An 18,764-nucleotide genomic window follows, 5' to 3' on the forward strand; every position below is an offset into this window, starting at 1 on the left:
CTGCTGGACTTATTGCCTGGTCCGTAATTTGCTAGGCATTTTAAGACTGAACATATGCTCCTGCATAGCTTCGTCTAGTCTGTTCTTGAAGGCGTTCATACTCGGAGCGTCAACGATGCTATCAGGGAGGCTGTTCCAAATGTCGGTGACTCGAAGCGAGAAGAAATGTTGTCGCATGGATGTGTTACAACGCAGTTTTTTTTAGAGTTCTCTACAAGACCAAATAACACTGCTGGCGAGATGATCCATGAGCGGATGGTGAACCGGCAGTCGAGATACAAATGTGATTCAAATCAATCACCTGACAAAGGAAAGAACAATGTTGCCACTTGATTTAAGGTCAGGAACATTTGGGGCGTCCGAAGGTTCAAGCTTTCCAGGGTTTGGTATGAAGTAATGATTCATTCATATTGAGTCAGCGAGAACATATATCTCGTATCCCTCACTCTGTGGCTTACATGGTACGGTATGCAAACTATGCATCGCTTCAGGTGACTGCCTCCTTTGCAGGGAACAAGTTGTTCAGCAATGCAAAGTTTTTGCTGCATTGTAACTTTCTTGAACTCGTGGCGAAGATGTTCAATCATTGCTGTTACTTTGAACATTTTATAATATATATTATATATATGGTTATATGCTCATCTCCGCTGGGGCCACAACTATGTAAGTCAGGAAGTTTACGGCACCAGTGCATTCGTGCGTGAGATAATTTCATTATAGAAAAAAACATAACCTATTCAATCCACTGCACTGTTCGAGTTCATTTTTTGTAAGTCTTGAAGGTTTATTCAAAATTTTCTGCACAGAATAGAGATTTGATAGTTTCAAACGACGAGTTCTAGAAACTCATCAGAAATAAAGGACTTGAAATAGTTGTATAATGTTGTAGATGTAGACCGTAGATGTTGTAGTTCATGACCGACGTGCAGTTCATGAACTGAAATTCTGAAACCTGTCAATCCACCGTCTTTACTGTACACTGCGGGACTGAAATGCGCACCTTCGTCCGTGTAGCTCAAGACGAATCTGGTTGGACATCAACCGGAAGTTTCAAAACTACAGGTTTATCGTTCTGAAATTCATCACTCAGCTCGTCTATGCAGTCCATAGCATCCAAATTCCATTCATTTTGTTCGGGGAGAAGAGTTAAATCCCTTAATACATCATATTATAGGATAGGATTGCTCTGACCACCACGGTCTATGGCTGATTTTTGCATTTTCGTTGCAGTTCAAAAGCTTTCATTCATTTCCGCCAGTCGAATAAACAGGATTGAAAAATATTTGGAAATAAAGAGTGAGTAAATGTGTTCATATTATCTATTCTTACTGAAAATTATATCAATTACAGAACAAAAAACATTTTCAATGCTAGGCTAAAGTACCTATGTTTAGTTTAAGAACATTAGCATATTATTCCCTGGCGGATGGAAGCGCGGTAGTTGCAGAATGATTCATTTGAATACGCATATCTAGCACGTCCTTATTGTGGCAGGAATACGGAATACTTGCATTCTTTACAGCTGATGGGTAACTTTGATACTTCACTTGCAGAATGAGATGCTTCACTCGCAGGATGATTCATTTGAATATGCATATCTAGGACGTCCTTATTGTGGCAGGTATACTTGCATTCTTTACAGCGGATGGATAACTTTGATGCTTCACTTGCGGAATGATTCATTTGCATATGCAGATCCAGGACGCGCTCATTGTGACAGGAATACTTGCATACTTTACAGCGGATGGGTAACTTTAATATATGGTTATCACTGATATGCCGAGACATGTCACGTCTATCTATGCATGTATAGTCACACTCAGGACATCTGATGGATTCCTTTAACACATGCACTTTACGTATATGCAGAGACATGTCACGTTTATTGAAGCTTGTATAGTCACACTCAGGACAGCTGATGGGTTCATTAAACACATGCACTTTACGTATATGCCGATCGAGGTTTTCTTTACACTTATATTCACAGTCACAATACGAACAACTAAAAGAATGTTTTGAAGTCACGTGCTTCCTCATTCCCATTTTTGTAGCAGTAGAATACGTACATTCTGGGCATTGGAAAAGTTTCTTTTCGGGGTGCATTCGAAGAAAATGTGACTTTAGACTATATTCACTGGAGTAAAACGACCTGCACTTGGTGCACTTGAAAGGAGATTTCTTCGACGCATGCTTAAAATCAATATGATTCATTAAATTGTGTTCGATAAAGCTAGTATAGTCACACTGTCCACAACGAAGAGGTTGTTCAAATGAATGCTTTGAGAGAACATGATATCTAAGCTTTCCTTTCGAAAGAAAAACACTTTTACAATCTTTGCATTGGAATGATTTTCGTGGTGAGTGTTCTGTCTGAATATGTTCCAGAAGAGATTGTTCAGAACTGCAGGGGTCCTTATATTCAGATGATGATTCTGGAAGTTGGCAACGGCCGCGGCCAGTGTCTCTTCGAGGTCCACGAGATGAAGATGACTTCCCGCCGACGCACTGAAAAAGTCGAAGTTAAATCAATTTGCAAGAAAAAAAACGATTACAACAGTAGTGTAATGGCCCGATTCAGATACTGATCACTTAACCCTTACTAAATAAATACATTAACTGTTCCCGATCCTATTCCTCTAAAAGATAGGGAATCAAATTTACAATCGATAACAAACAGATCAATTTACCTCAAGTTGCATTACACATGAGGATATAAGATTTATACAATTAATCTGTAAACTAATCACCTGATTATTTCAAAATCTTATTTTTAACTGTTTTCTATCCAACTATATACTAGGATTAGGTTTTGGAAAAGATTTCCTTCCAGCATTTTAATATCATATTATGAAGGAAGGTTCTAAATTACATTCTCCTTAAATCCAACAGGAAACTTGGACGACCTGCTGGACAAGTTAGTATATGGTTATAAATTTGAGATCATGTATTTACTTCAACCCACATGGTAGCAGAATCCGTGAGTTTGTTTAAAACTTATTCTAGGATGAGCTTTCTTTGAACATTGAAATGCGCCAAAATTTCAATTCTTAAAGCTAGTTCTGAAAAATATCTGTGACCTTGCTGGCATAAGGAAAAAAAGATACTGGTAGTTTAGAAATTTTACGTTTTTTATTGAGAAGGGAAATTAGAACTTGACTCCTCTTTTATGTTTGAGTAATAGGACAAACAAGGAAAAAGATTTAAAAAAACAAATATGAGGCTTATTCATATTTAGCGCGGGTATTCATTGCTTAACCCTTAGACTGAAAGGCGAAGTTGCCACCTACCTAGTCACCTAGTTGACTTATCCTATGATAGTCACAAAACTGTTCCTCTCTGCATTTAGACATAGATGCACTTTGCACACTTCACACACAAAGTTAAATCTGATGATATATCCTTGTCGTTTGCAGTGCATGCATGTCTGACGAAACGAGGAAAGTGCTCCAGGTTGCTGTCAAATCTGTCTCATCTGTTAGGAACTAGGCTACGATGTCCTCGAACAGGCTTTGGAAGAGTAGGATGCGTTGGGTCTTGGCAATGTACACCAGGAGTGAGGCTTCTAAGGCATAGAGCGTAGAACACCTCAATCCTGAAGTCTTTCAGAGGCAGACAGATACTTGGTTTCCCCTAGAGTCCTGCAATCACGTTTGTAAGATAACCAGGCGTTAGTAGCAAACAGGTCCAGGCAGTAGACAAGAAGTTGCATATAACTTGCGACGCCATGACCTAGGAGTGTGGTCTTGCCTTGGTATATTCAAGGCAAGGCTAAACAAACCCATCGTCTGACGCTCGAGGAAAACAGCTTAAACCCCCTGCTTGTTTTTTATGTATTGACCCAGATTTCCAGCAGACTTCTGTGAACAGCAGACAGTTGTGCACTAAAAATAATAAAAGAATTAGGAAAATAAATCATAAAACAAATTTTTTGTGCCTCATTTATCCATGCCACAATGAAGTAAAAGAAAAAGCTTTCCCAGTGAGTATAGGGATCCCTCAACCTAATTTTAAGATTATTGGTCGCAATTAATTGCACATTAATTACCCAGTAACTAAAATATAATGAAATATTAGAGAAATTGTGAAATATGCATGATATTTCAAGAAGATTTAGGCCAAGAATGATGCATTTTTTTCTATTTCAATCACATGAGGTTTCAATGATATTAAATTCAATAGAAATAAATCCACAATAAAACTATGAAAATTTTCTTCAAGTTAGCATGCATAGGTTAAGGCATAGTCAGTACAACAATTTTCAAACTTTGAGCATTCAAGGTAGCATGTGCAATACATGAATAATCGCTAAAACTAAAAAAGTTGCATAAAACATTTTACTGAATAGAAATCCTAGATAAACATATGCAACTTTTTTAGTTTTAGCCTTTATTCTTAAACTTAGAAGAACTCCTCGAGATATTGTGAACATGAATAATCACCTCATCATCTTGCCATATTTGGATACTGCCTGGCACATGACTGTACATAACAACACTGTTAGGGGCACTCCTAACCTTCTAGCTCCCAAGGCCCAGTATGGTATAGTATCGGCTTCTATAACTCAGAAAACTGGCTTAAACCACTTGACAGCTGGAAAAATCAATGTGAGAACAATCAACCAGATGAACTCTAAAAAAGTTGGCACACATTATTTTATAGTTGAGTGGTATACCTGATGATGAGGGGTTGTTAGGTTAATGGGTGATGCATACACGGGAATGAAAAGGGATAACACATAATAAAGGAGTTGCAAGAACCCTAAAACTAAGAAATACCTTGGTGATCAGTAAAACGTAGTATAGCGAACAGTGAAAATATGACTTGATAATAAATAACGCTCACAAAACAGCTTCTGCTTCTCAATCTATCTTGGCACAGCTCCCCGTTCAGACTGGAGGTTAACAAGGTCTTCAATAAGGTCTCCAGTGTCCCTGGTGAAGCTCCAACTCACAAGCAATGGTGAGGAAACGGTCTACAAGTATGCAGTTGAGATCACCTCTACAAGACTGGCAATGCACCAGGACTAAAGACCACAACAAAGAGCAGCAGAACTTGATAACCAAAGCACATTAAACTCGGCGACGGTTGCAGGTGATTCTCAACACTTGGACAGTGGATTTCAAGGCTAGAAAACAATTCAGGAGATCACCATAAGATATCATTTTGATCTCATGAAATCCACCAGTCATTAAGGGTTATCATTAACCCTTAAATGCACGCATTCAATGTAGAGGATAAAAAAAATATTTCAAAAGTGATTCTATATTGAAATCAGTAAATATAAACATAAATTGCATCTATTTTAAATTTTTCCTTTTTATTATGAATGAAATGTTTTTAAATGATGGTGGTTGTATCAAATTGATACAAGGCGCATTTGTGGTCCATATTAGTTAATATGGAAGTTGGTGAAACATTCACTATTTTTTTAAAGCAAAGGGCAACACCGCACTTTTGGCACATGACATAAGATAGTGAATGACAACCTGGCATTTTGCATCTTTGTCGGTCATCAGTATGCTTGGGCCAGTGTGCCACACCATCCAGTCTGACTTCTATAGGGGGCAGATGGGCTACATTACCACGCCTTTTCTTCACAATCAATTGTTTTTCTACATCAGACGATAAGGGACGTCCTCTTTTAAGTAAGTTGTGCAATTCCAAAGTGCATAATGTTTCTGCAACAGCAGCTCGGAAGTCTTTTACTTTCATTTTGGAATCATGCACTCTCCTGAACATCAACCAGGAGTTGTTAATGGTGATTTCCAGAAGATGGTAAAATACACGGAAGTACCACTTTTGCGATCGTATTTTACAGTGCGACCGGCCCAGTAGACTGTCTAACTTGTCTACACCGATCTTATGTTTGTTACATTCTTTCACTAGATTGGGACATTTTACTGCAATATTTTTTCGTGCAGCTTGATCAAACCTTTGTACAGTAGAGGTGGGCAGCTTTCTAGTCAGAGTAGACATCAAAGTGATGGTCTTCTTGTCTTGCCAAAATACCAACGATACGTCAATCCCATCAATATTGGCAACCAGTTCCACTGAAGCTCCGCGCCCAAGTGCCTTCATTTCAGTTTCTGTTGGCATTCCACTTTGAGGAACAAGATTTCTGCGAATAGTGCCAAGAGAATAAATACCCCTTTTTGCAAGATGCACAACAAGGTCCAGGGAAGTGTTGGAATTCTCTAAGTATAATTTGTGATTGCAATTTTGTGGAATAATTTGACTAAGACGCACAACTGCGTTAGCTGCAGCCCCAATATCAAATTTATTGCTTCTTCTGAGTTTAGGGTCATTTTCTTGGTCTGTGTAGATTTCAAAATCATAAACAAACCCGGAAACTCCACTCAAAATGAAGAACTTGTAGCCCCACTCATGTCGTTTTGTAGGCATATGTTGTTTCAGGGAGCTGTTATTCTTGGTGGGACACGTTTGTTCATAAATTGAAAGGCATTCTTCCAATGGAACTGATTGAAAGTTCTTTTGTAGTTCGTTCATAATAGGACGGATCTTGTGAAGTCTGTCATGACCAACTTGACCAGCTGGTATGAACACATCATTTGGGGCAAAGTGAAGAATTGCTCCGAGATTTTCAAAAGTCTTCCTTGTCATAGTGTTCATGATCTTCTGATTGCCGTACTGCTTTGACCAGTAATCTTTAATTCTTGGCATGCCAACATGGCCCATTGTAAGTACAACTCCAATGTACTTCCGCACGTCATCTGAGCGCACATCAACCACGTTATCAGGGTCTTTTTCAACACTGTATTGGATGCTTTGTTCTGCGATATACTCAAACAATGATGGTGGGAAAAATGTTGAGAAAAATGAAAAGGGGGTTTGAAGGCTTTGCACCTCTGTTGGAGTTTCAGCCTGACCATGAAACATTTTCAGGGGCTCTGGTACTATCAAATTCTTTGTCTTCCAAATGACTTGCCTCTGGATCTTCTTTTTTTGACCTTTAGTTTTTTCACTTCTGTTGTTTGCTTCCACAGTTACTGTGGAGTTACTAGGTATCTCAGATGCGCTGCTGTCCTCTACAATTGCGATTGCAGAATGTGAGTCAACAGAGACATCTTCATCTGAAATACAATAGAACTGTAAGTGAAAACTCATCATATATTTGTAAAACGAGTATTTCAATCAGGAGCAATTTTACTACATATTAGTACACAAATACATAAATATGCTATATTACTGTCACTATAAATTAGCAAAAAAAATTAATAACTTCTATATGTCAAACAGTTCAACAAGGATTGTATAATAAGTAACATAGGCCCCTTTCACACAGAGTGGCAAGTACCGCATATTTAAAAAAATGCAATGGCATTTACTGGTGAATCTCAGTGGACATACAAAATATACACTGCCATTTACACACAAAATTTTAATGCAGCGTAGAATTTGATGCCTGACGGACGCGTGTGTACTGCTAAAACTGCTGCGGTAGATATGCCACAACAATTTCGCTTGAAATGGTATTCTATGTAATCTTTCACACCAGGGAGGGTGATTTTTTTTAAATAAAAAATCAATATTTTTTTCATTATTTTTTCGATTTATTTCCTTTTTTTATTTTTTCAGCTTCTTTGTTATTTTGAAATATTATTTTTTATGTTGCAATTAGCCTACTAACAATAACAGTACATGGATCAAAATGGATGGCTAAAAAGGGCACTTATTGCCTTCAATAATGGCCAAGGTAGTGATACTCTTGATAAGTCTATTTATTAGCTTAGTAAAGTATGTATGGAGCAAGGCAACGAGCTAAATATTGACCATTAAACTGGCTTCAATATACAAAAACACTTCAGGAATGCGGATCTTCTAAACATTGAAGAGTGACATAACAGTAACAGATGGGTAGCTGATAGCACGGTGCACAACACTATCAATACATCTACTAGTTTTATATCCTATAAATCTACCAGACTCTACCCTCTAAACACACCAACTAGTAGTGACTGAGTGACTGACTGCACTGTTCCCATTTGATTCAGACCAATAAACCAATACTAAAAATACACTGAACGATAACCAAGCAAACCTCAAACGACTTGAAATGAGACTAATGTTATGAGAAAAGCTAACACTGTTTGAAATATGCAAATGCACAATTCAAACATTTTATTTCCATTCACTGCATTTAATTATTTTATATATATAGTTTTAAAATTGTAATTGTCTTGTTTCTAGTGACATATTTAGTTTCTAGTGACATATTTACATTGACATATTTAAAAATTAAAATTAAATATTTTAATTAGAATATTCATATTAGGGTGAAAAATCTTTCTTATTGCCTAAAAGGTCAATCCAATCTCAACCTCTCAATATAAAGGGTGGGGCAGAACCGATTAAGCAGTTTTGAGGCAAAATAAAAGAGTAATGGAGGTAGATAAAGAAGAAAGTTTATTTTCCTCGAGGTTAACATAACATACCATTAGATTACTTATGTTTTGAAAACAATATCTGGAAGATGGTGGCCGTTAGCTGCAACACACTGTTGGAGTCGTTCTCGGAGGAGGGAGTAACCGTGACAGTGAATTCCGTACGCTATGCTGCAATGTTGCAAAATTTCTTGCAGCCCAGGATGGAAAACATTGTTGAAAATGAAGCATTGGGAGACGTGTGGTTCCAGAAGGATGGGGCTACAGCTCACACAGCCTGAATGTCACTCAATGTTTTCAAACGCATGTTCCCGGATGTCTGGTGTCCCTGAGGGGTGATTTACAGTAGCCTGCAACTTGCAAGGTAACCTGATTTGAGCATTTACAATTTCTTTCTTTGGGGACATCTAAAAGAAGCTGCTAGCTATGTACACTGTTTTGCAACACTTGATGCCTCTGTACCAAAAACATACAATTAATTGGAACCTAATACACATTAACCCTTTGACACCAAGCTACATTTATAATAGTAATTTTTTCATTATATTTTGTGGTATTACTTGTAAGGTGTAGTGCTGATCCTCTAAACTTTAAAATATACTCAAAGCTTCAAGGGACCCCCCAATGGGGGCTGGCAACTAGGGTTACCAAGAGACGTCTATGACTGTAATCAGAATGGGTAAAAATAGTCTTGTCCATCCCATGCATATATTTCATACATTTACTGCTATCTTTTGAAAAGTACCCTTTCTGATCTATAGAAATGAAAAAAATAATGTTATTACCAATTCCCAATTGAAAATTGAAACAAAAATATTATACTGCATAAAAATGTTTTCAAAATAGCTGAACTCATTTATTGTAAAAAACATTTCCTTAACATATGAGTTTCTTTATACGGTATATTTGTATAGCAAGCTTGAATTTTATCAATAAAAGACTAATAAATGAGATAAAACTAGCAGGTTTTTTGTTATATGTACTTTGCACAGAGATTTTGCCATTATTGATGATAACGCATAAAACAATTTTTGGACGTATTGCAGCAGAGATTGATTTTACATTGTGAACACTGCGATGTTGGACGTGACTGAATTCCTTCCGAAGCACAAACTTCGCAGCGTCCTTTGGGGTGGCCGAACACAGGCCAGTGCACGCCAGTGTTAGAAAGTCTCACTGAAGATGGCACTGAGTAGTTGAACTTCCTTCTCTTGACTCTTTTGTCTGCACGTTCACACTTTCCGATAGTCAACAAGCCTTGTGCTAGTGATCTTCTGTAATTGAAAAAGTTCATCTCAGGTCTGGTTGTTTCTTGAAAGACAATGAATGAATTTACAATTGCCATGTCAAACAGCCCAAAAAAAATTAGATGCCACCATTTTTTAGCCTTTCTGTTTAGTCCATACAGCTGGCGAAGCATGTCGTGTTTGTCCACTCCTATCATATACGAGTTATAATCACGTACTGCAGTTGGACATGAGAGTACTACATGGCTTCCATCCTTATTCTTGCGTTTTACAGTTGATGAAGCACTTCTGTGGTAGTTTGATATCAGGTAAACAGGTTTTGAATCATGCCATTTGTAGACAGTTACACCTGCATTTGCTTTGTAATCATAGTCACCTCTTTTCAATTCCTTGTCTGCCTTCAGTGAAGGAAAGTCTTTCCTGGAAGAGCGAATAGTTGCACATGCACAAATTTCCTTGCTTTTTAAGTATTCCATTAGAGGAATAGAAGCAAAATAATTATCAGAAAAAATTTTGTGCTTTTTACCTTCGAGATGAGATGAGAGATCCTTTACAACTGATCCACCCAGACCAAATTCTTTCTTAGCAGCTGACATTCCTTCATTCTTCCCAGTGTAGATGTCAAATTTGTAGATGTAACCATACACATCAGCCAGGCACCAGATTTTATAGCCCCTTTTTATAGGCTTCATCAGGTTGTATTGTTTCGGTGATGATCGTCCTTTGAAGCGGATCATTGATTCATCTATAGCGAGGTGTTCTTTGTGATTTCGCAAAATGAATTTATTGTTAAGATGATCAACTAAAGGTCTAACTTTGAAAAGTTTGTCTTTTTTGTGAGAGTTCATCTGACTGTTATCATTCAAATGGAGATTAGATAAAATGCATTCAAACCTGTCTCTGGACATTGCTTGTTTGATAGCATTCACTCCGATGTCATCACTGTTTGTCCAATAATGGTGGAGAGAAGGAAGTTTGTTGTAACTCATTATTATTGTGATTCCAAAAAAAGTAAGCAGTTCTTCTTTGGTGATGTTCACAGATTTTCCTTTCTGAGTGCTGTATAGAATGGATTGATATCTTATTTTTTCCAACAGTTCGTCATCGAAATATTGGCAAAAACTCTCTACTGTAGTCTTAGGAACAAAGTTGAAGCTCTGCTGTCCTCTGAACTGAACATCATTGTCAGGCTCATCTCTCGATCTCCATTGTCTCTTTTCTGTCGCAGTTGGATTTACCTCGTCTTGTGCTTCTCGTGGGTGTTCAGTCGTATTTGAATCAATCACTTATTGGGTTTCATTGCCAATAATTATGGTGACACAGCTGCTTTCTTTTTCAACTGATGTGCTGATAGAGCTCATAATTTCTGTAATTTGTTGCGCTTTATCAAGAGGATCAAGTGGAAGGGTGCCATCAGAAGCATGCTTAGAAGTTGTTTTCTCTTCGTCTGTTCCTTCGTCACTAGGGTCGCTATAATCTGAAGGCAAGTTTACCAAATGTGCGATTTGTTCATCAGTTAGTCCCATATCTGTAATAGTAAGAAAACTATGCTAATTTATGTTCATAATAAATAACGCACATAAGCCTCATATTATCCCATTTGCCAAAGAGTTTGTGTATATATTGATTGCATTACTATATTGACATAAAAACCCATTTTGCTATATAGAATGAGCTACATTGAACAGAAAATCGTGATCACCTGACGGTAACTGGAGTTCTCATTTCCTGACGTTAACAGGGATGACCACTTAAAAACTGTCTATTAGTTACATATAAAACACATATTTTCAGCACAATTTAGGAATAAATATCTTTCTAGACCTATAACGGAGAATAACTGCTCATGAATATAGTAAAACTTACCAGATTATGACATCTATTAAAGGCAACAAGTTTATATTCCAATTTGTAATACCGGTAGTACATTTATACTAAACCATGAATAACAATACCTCAAAATAAATTAAAGACTGCCACTAAATATATTTAAATGTATAAAAAATAATAAAAAAAAATAAAAAAATAATGATTTTTTTTATAAAAAAATCAAATTATTTAATCACACGATTTAATCATTTTGATTTTATCAATGCCAACCCTGTTTCACACTATGCGTTTTTTACGCCACATCCTAGTTTGGTACACCACATCCTTGTGTGGTACATTACATCCTAGTGTGGTACAGCACATCCTATTGTGGTACATCACATCCTAGTATGGTACACCACATCCTAGTGTGGTACACCACATCCTAGTGTGGTACACCACATCCTAGTGTGGTACACCACATCCTAGTGTGGTACAGACAGTAGGTTGGCGAGGGTGTTCGCAGCTCAAGCTACTAGAAGAGGTAAGGATAATTACACCCATTTCTTCTAGCTACTGAATGTAATGAGTAATGAATGAATTTTGTAATGACAAGTTTGAGAATAATTGAAACATAATTTTATTGGGAACTACATATCTTTCCATGTTCAATGATGTATGCAGGTGACAATGAAAAGCTTATAATAGCTGTAGAAAAGCACCCTGCAGTATATATGGGATATGCCTGCAGCAACTACAAAGATAGGATTAAAAAAGTCAATGCATGGAAGACCATATGCAAAGAGCTGATGGAAAATTATGCAGAATTCAAAGATGATGGATCAAAAAATAACATAGGTGAGTAGAAATATTTGCAGATCATATTTACTCTTTTTGCCATGACACTGAACCACTGTTGCTTGCAAAATAATCTGCAAACATATCTCTGATGTGGTTTGCTCCTCTTCCTCCTTGTTGGTGACCAATATTTGCAACAGTTTGTAATTCATCTCCATTATTATCGTCATGAACTCTGTGTTCGTCTCTTGTTCGAGCAAAATTGTGCAGCACGCAACAGGCTTTTACATTATCAATTGCTAATTTATTAGACACATCAAGTGGATGATGGAAAATCCTGTACTTGTTGGACATAAATTTCATATTGAATGTGGCAACCACCTTATGTGAATGATTACGTGGTAAATACCATTGAGTTTTTTCTGACACATTGCCACACTGTGTGAAAAGGGCTTAAGCGAAGTTATGCTTGAAGGCTCACCGCAATTTTTGGTATTTCTCTGAATGCTAAAAAATAAATTTCTCACCTCCGCAATCTGATCCAAGAGAATCCATATCACTGACATACACAGCTACTGGGTCATTGAGGTCATCATCACTGGTAGTTTCATCAACCTCACTTCCATCAAAAAAGAGAGTGTCCATGAATTTCTTCTCAGAATAATCATTCAGCATCACCTGGTTAAATAATAATTATTACCAAATATTTTGACTTTGATAGACTCTTAACAGATGAAGTATAAAATTTCCAGGATATACCGTCAAACGGGGTACAAAGGGACAGTTTGAGCATTTTTTGTTAATAACTTACCATGAAACATTTCATAAACGAGTTTGGGCTCATTTTAAAGGTCTGCGAGGGCTATCATATGGCTTCTCAAAAAAATTCCAAATGCTATTTGTAAGGTGCTAGATGCAATATAGAAGGCTCCTGAATTAATCTGGAAATGGGGTAATTAGGGACACTTGTGATAAAACTAAATTTTAAAATGTTTGAAGCATGCAGAGTGTACTCATGTATTACTAACAGTGCTCTGAAGTCCTCCTCTTTCATTGTAGATTATGTTAGTGTAGAATAAATGACATTTTCTGTGATTTTTACTTGTTTTTCCTTTATTGCTATGATATTACCATTTTCATTAATTACCCTATTATCAATGTGATATTACCGTATCCATAGACATGCCATTGAGCATTGACAATGACCTTGTCCACTGCAAGCTTCATATCAGCAGCCATGTAGCATTTCTTCTGTATCTGTAAGCTTACAGGATGGCTTGTAATTTCGCACAATTTGAATCAAGTCGAGTGAATTTACTATAACAAAAAAGATTGTAAAAAACATACCTGAAACAGGAAGGAATAATTTAGTGACAACCATCATATTTTTTGGAGAAATAAATCATAGTTTAGGTTATTATTTTTCATTCTTTGTTGCCCAGTGCTCAATTCTATCTATGACATTCTACGCACAATTTTGTGATGACTGATGCAGTAATTTTTTGTCAAGTGACATTTTTTTCACTGAGCAAGGTAAATGTAATCAAATTTCTTTGTTGTTAATTGATTTTTTCATTAACTGGAGCCTTTGCTAACCAAGGCTCTACTGTAAATGCAGTTTTAGGGGTGTCCCTTATTATCCTGGGGGGGGGGAGGGGTGTCCCTTATTACCCTGTTTTGCAGAAATGGCCGCCATTTTTTCTTAGAATGAGATATGCAAATTCTGTCAATCATGCTTTTAAGCCAACACCAGTGTGCAACTTTTATGTAAGTAAGATTTTTCGAAATGATAAATATTTTTTCTGCTACAGACCTTAGCAGAGGTACTTTTCCAAAATCTCACTTTTCACACTTTTTTTCAGGGATTTTTTAGCAGTAATAAATGGATGATTTCTCAACTTGCTGTATGCTGCTTAGATATTAAAAATGTTGAACTTTACGCCACTATTTTTAATTTTGCAATATTTTGATTATTTTAGCTACTACAACATTTCTACAAAATGTTGGAGGACTGTTCTTTTTACCCCACCCACTGTTTATTACGGTCTAATTTCAGCAACTTGCCTTCATTTCAAGCAAATGACATTATATCACATTGATTTAGCAAGTTTTCAACTATGATACAACTGCCTATTATGAACTTACCAACATTACAGTACTTAGCATGAGATATCACTAGATGAGTGAAGGCTGGAGGAGCACAAACTGCACATTAGGTCATATCTTGATGGTGACTAATTTTCAAATTAGCTCACACTAATGCAGCAGCGTGGCAGAGGGCAATGTCATACATGACACAACTTCTGCAAGATCTGTAATTGGCTGGAACAGATTGGCAGGCTACCAAACTCATTGCGGGGAGATGTGGGAGGGCACTTTTTGACCTCCATTTTAGTTACAATATATGGTAACTTACTCAAAAAAAGGGGTTAAAATTAAGGTTACATTTTTTTACCTCCAAAGGAAACACCACAACCAAAATGGACTGGGAAATATGGGGCTTACGGAAGCTTTCACAAACCCCTTGTCTTGTCTCTCATGGGCATTTATGTTTACCATGCCTCAACTTATCATAAGGTTATTGTACTTGATACAATGAGTGCTACAGGCAAGTAGCCTGATTACCTTTTTGGTTTGTATAATTTATGACACATGGTGCATTTAGGGGCAAAGATGCATTTGTTTGTGACAACTTGTTTGCAGAATTTGTTTTATCATGTGCACAGGTTTCCAAACATATTGAGGGTGGTGTTGGGGGATCTTATTAGCCTAGGTTTTAAATAAAATACAAAAAAGTTAAAAAGAACTATGGAAAAAGCTACTAGTGGGTTGAAGTTCATGATCTCCATTTGGGAACAATGGCAATTTAAGTATTAATTGTCATTTTGGGCTGAACCACACTGCCAAATTGTAAATAAGAACTAATTAAATCTAAAACATATGCACCATAAGAAGTAATTAAATCTAAAATTATTAAAAATTATGCACCTTCTCTTCAGTAGTATCACAGTGGAGGGTGGTGCCATGACCATCCTCATAATCATCTTCAATGTCAATTTTGGCTTCCAACTTTTCTAGTAAGCAGGATGGGAAAGGTGAAGTTTGCTTGCCAACATCACCAGGGCTGAGGAGCTCAGGTGAACAATCCTGCCACAAAAGTTGTTGTTAACAGGTTCTTAGGTTTTCTTTTGTTGGGCAGAAACAGAACTGAGAAATTCAAATTCTATGACTATTATACAATACAAATTAACTAATTCAATCATGCATTGACTTATGAATAGTTTAAAATATTGTAAAAAAATGTACTGAAGATGCAAATGCAAATTGACAAATCTATCACACATTATTATACCATTATATTAAAAAAATACTTAATGTTATGCAAAAATAACTAGCAATTATAAATAGAAACTATCAAACTTCAATAAAATGTACCATCAGTCCATCATCATTGAAGGAAAATTGCTTAAAATATATTTTGTGTAGGTTGTTTGTAGTATATTTTTGTAAAGGTTATTTTAAAATATTCAAGCATGATAGAGTTGTTATGGCTGGTAATATGGGTCATTGGTTATTGGTAGTGGTATGTTAACCTAGCCTCAAATACAAATAAGGGAATGGTGGGACATTTTACTGCAAATATATCTATACCAAAATGATAAACTATATATGTAAGTAAAAATGAATACATTCAAATCAGGGTTGCCATCACATTCCATTAATCAGATGGAATGAAACAATAAAAACATTACATGTATGGTTTATTGTTGAGTGCCATCATTATTGATCAAGCAATAAATGTGAAAAGCCAGCAACTTTATCATGATTATAAACAGTCAGATTTTACTCTCTGATACTTGATGTGGGAATTACAAAGATCAAAGTGAAATGAATAAATGACAACAATTTTATGTGGTAAACTCTCATGCATATATATACCTTATCATATGTATTTGGATCTTCTTTTACATATACAACTTCCATCCCTTCCTCAGGCCCCCTCTTGCTGCTGCTGGCAGATGTTTTGGCATCTAGATTTGGATCCATTGCTTCAACAGCTGAATAATAGAAGCATTTATATGAAGCTTTGCTCACACAATATCATATCATAGCATAGAGTTGATCTGAATCTGAAAACATTCCACTTCTACAAATTATATACATCAATATCAAACACCTGAAAAGTCAGTTATTGTAAAAAAATAAAAAATTAAAAAACCATATACATATTGGAATTCATCATACTAAAAATAACACGTAATATATGAGATAGAATCAACAGAGTAAATGGCATATATACCTTCCAACTTGACTCCGCAAGCTCCAGCAGACACCTCAGAGAAACTCTGCTCACTATGAAAGCTGCTCACTTTATTTTCTTCTGCATTGCAAGCCATTGACCAGTTTTGAAGATTGCTAACTACAGATTCAAATGTTTTTGGAAAAGAATGTAGAAATAAAGAGGAAAAACTAATGCAATTCGAGTAGCCAAAAAGAGAAATCCTGTGGAAGATTGAAAAAATGAAATGGCTAAATTGAATGATAATACTGTCAAATGGGGTAATAAGGGACTAGTGGGGTAAATTGGGACAGTTCTCAGTCATGGTGTAAAAATGTTACAGAAGCAAAACTAATTGAAAAATTGCAAAACTAATAATAATGGCCTAAACTTCAACACTTTCTCTGTCAACATAGCATAAAGGAAGCTAAGAAATCATATATTTACTAGCTCTAAAAATCCTTGAAAAAAAAAACTTACATATATTATATTTTGGAAGAGTACTGTCAAATGGGGGTAATAAGGGCTGGTTTTGAGCATTTTTCCTTAATAACTTCTTGCCATGAAACATTTCATAAATGAGTTTGGGCTCATTTTAAATGTATTTGCAAGGGCTATTGTATGGCATTTCTGAAAAAATTCCAAATGCTATTCATATGATGCCAGATGCAAAATGAAAGCCTCCTGAAGCAACCCTGGGAATGGGGTAATAAGGGTCACTTGAAATTAAACTCAATTTTATAACGTTTGAAGCATGCAGTGTACTCATCCATTACTAACAGTACTCTGAACTCTGAAGTCCTCCTCTTAGTTTGTAAATGATGTAGATGTAGAATAAATGAAATTTTCTGTAATTTTTACTTGTTTTTCCTTTATTGATATGATATTACTTTATTCATGCATTACAGTATTATTGATGTGATATTACTGTATCCATGGAGATGCCATTGAGTATTGACAACAACCTTGTCCACTCCAAGCTTCATATCAGCAGCCGTGTAGCATTTATTCTGTAGGTAAGCTTATAGGATGACTTGTAATTTTGCATCATTTTAATTGGGTCAAGTGAATTCACTTCAACAAAAAAAATTTTAAAAACATACCTGAAACAAAGTAATATTTTAGTGACAACCATCATATTTTCTGGGAAAAAAATCATACTTTAGGTTAATTACTTTCCATTCTATGTTGCCCAGTGAACAATTCTATCTATGACATTCTATGCACAGTTTAGTAATGACCGATGATGCACTAATTTTCTGTCAAGTGAATTTTTTTTGCTGAGCAAGGTGAATCCAATCAAAATTCTTTATTGTTTATTGATTTTTTTTGTCAACTGGAGCCTTTGCTAACCAAGGCTCTACTGTAAATGCATTTTTAGGGGTGTCCCTTATTACTCTGTCGTGCGGAAGTGGCCTTCATTTTTTTCTGGAATGAGATACCGTAAAATGGGATAACTTTGACCACTTTTTTTTTCAAAATGCCATTTTTTTTACTGGATAAGCTAAACTTAAATTGAAACATGCAAAATACAGGTCTATACTCTAGCTTTACTTACCATAAATTGCTGGCTCCTGCCTCTCATAGGCTTGATGTAATTTAAAAAAAAGTGATGGTCTTTGTTACCCCAGCTCTTGGGGTTTCTTTGACCGGGTGGTAAAATCAATTTTATTTTTTGGTAAAATAACTCCATATAACTCCAGGTTGTGGTGCATTGTAGTAGAACTCTTCTAGTTACATATGCAAAAGACAAATTTTAGGAAAGTGTCATAGTTTGCAAATGGGGGGAGCTGCCCCCCAATGGGCGAAATGTGACCACTTAATGGCAGCCATGATGGGGTAACATTGACTGGTTTGGAAATTAAGTTAAAATTATCATTTATAAGACTCTGTAGAGTCTGAAACATAAAGAAAAAAACATTAATAGGTGTATCAAACATAAAATATGTTATATAGGTACCTATGGTAATTTTAACTTAATTTCCAAGCCGGTCAATGTCACCCTGTCACGGCTGCCATTAGGTGGTCAAAGTTACCCCATTGGGGGGTGGCGCCTTATTTGCAAACTATGACACTTTTCTAAAATTTGTCTTTTGCATATGTAACTAGAAGAGTTCTACTGTAGGTGCTGGCCCTCATGTGTTTATCGCTTGCTAGTAGTCCAAGTTTAGTTTATAATGTAGTGATACTCTTTTTAAGCTTTAGCGTTTTAATAGAGATAGAATAAAC

At 36.2% G+C, this 18,764-nt stretch overlaps 2 protein-coding genes across 3 annotated transcripts; both read right to left on the reverse strand.

Moving 5' to 3' along the window:
• Positions 1-9,253: 9,253 nt before the first annotated feature.
• LOC125177691 (piggyBac transposable element-derived protein 3-like) lies at positions 9,254-10,920 on the reverse strand (the record flags this gene model as incomplete). Its single annotated transcript, XM_047879912.1, has 1 exon — positions 9,254-10,920. A coding segment is annotated over one exon (1,515 nt), but the record flags the coding sequence as incomplete, so codon positions are not given.
• Positions 10,861-16,757, reverse strand: LOC108670222. Of its 2 annotated transcripts, none has more exons than XM_047879914.1 (5): positions 16,557-16,757; positions 16,196-16,314; positions 15,245-15,403; positions 12,784-12,934; positions 10,861-11,126 (listed from the first exon to the last, which is right to left on the reverse strand). In XM_047879914.1, the coding sequence occupies exons 1-5, from the start codon at positions 16,651-16,653 to the stop codon at positions 10,936-10,938; spliced, it is 717 nt and encodes a 238-aa protein (XP_047735870.1). In that variant the 5' UTR covers positions 16,654-16,757; the 3' UTR covers positions 10,861-10,935. The 2 variants fall into 2 exon arrangements, with proteins under 2 accessions (XP_047735870.1, XP_047735869.1); XM_047879913.1 differs by having other exon boundaries at positions 10,861-11,177.
• Positions 16,758-18,764: the final 2,007 nt, after the last annotated feature.

Source organism: Hyalella azteca, unplaced genomic scaffold (genome assembly GCF_000764305.2).
Source record: "Hyalella azteca isolate HAZT.00-mixed unplaced genomic scaffold, Hazt_2.0.2 contig4183, whole genome shotgun sequence".
NCBI lineage: Eukaryota > Metazoa > Arthropoda > Malacostraca > Amphipoda > Hyalellidae > Hyalella > Hyalella azteca.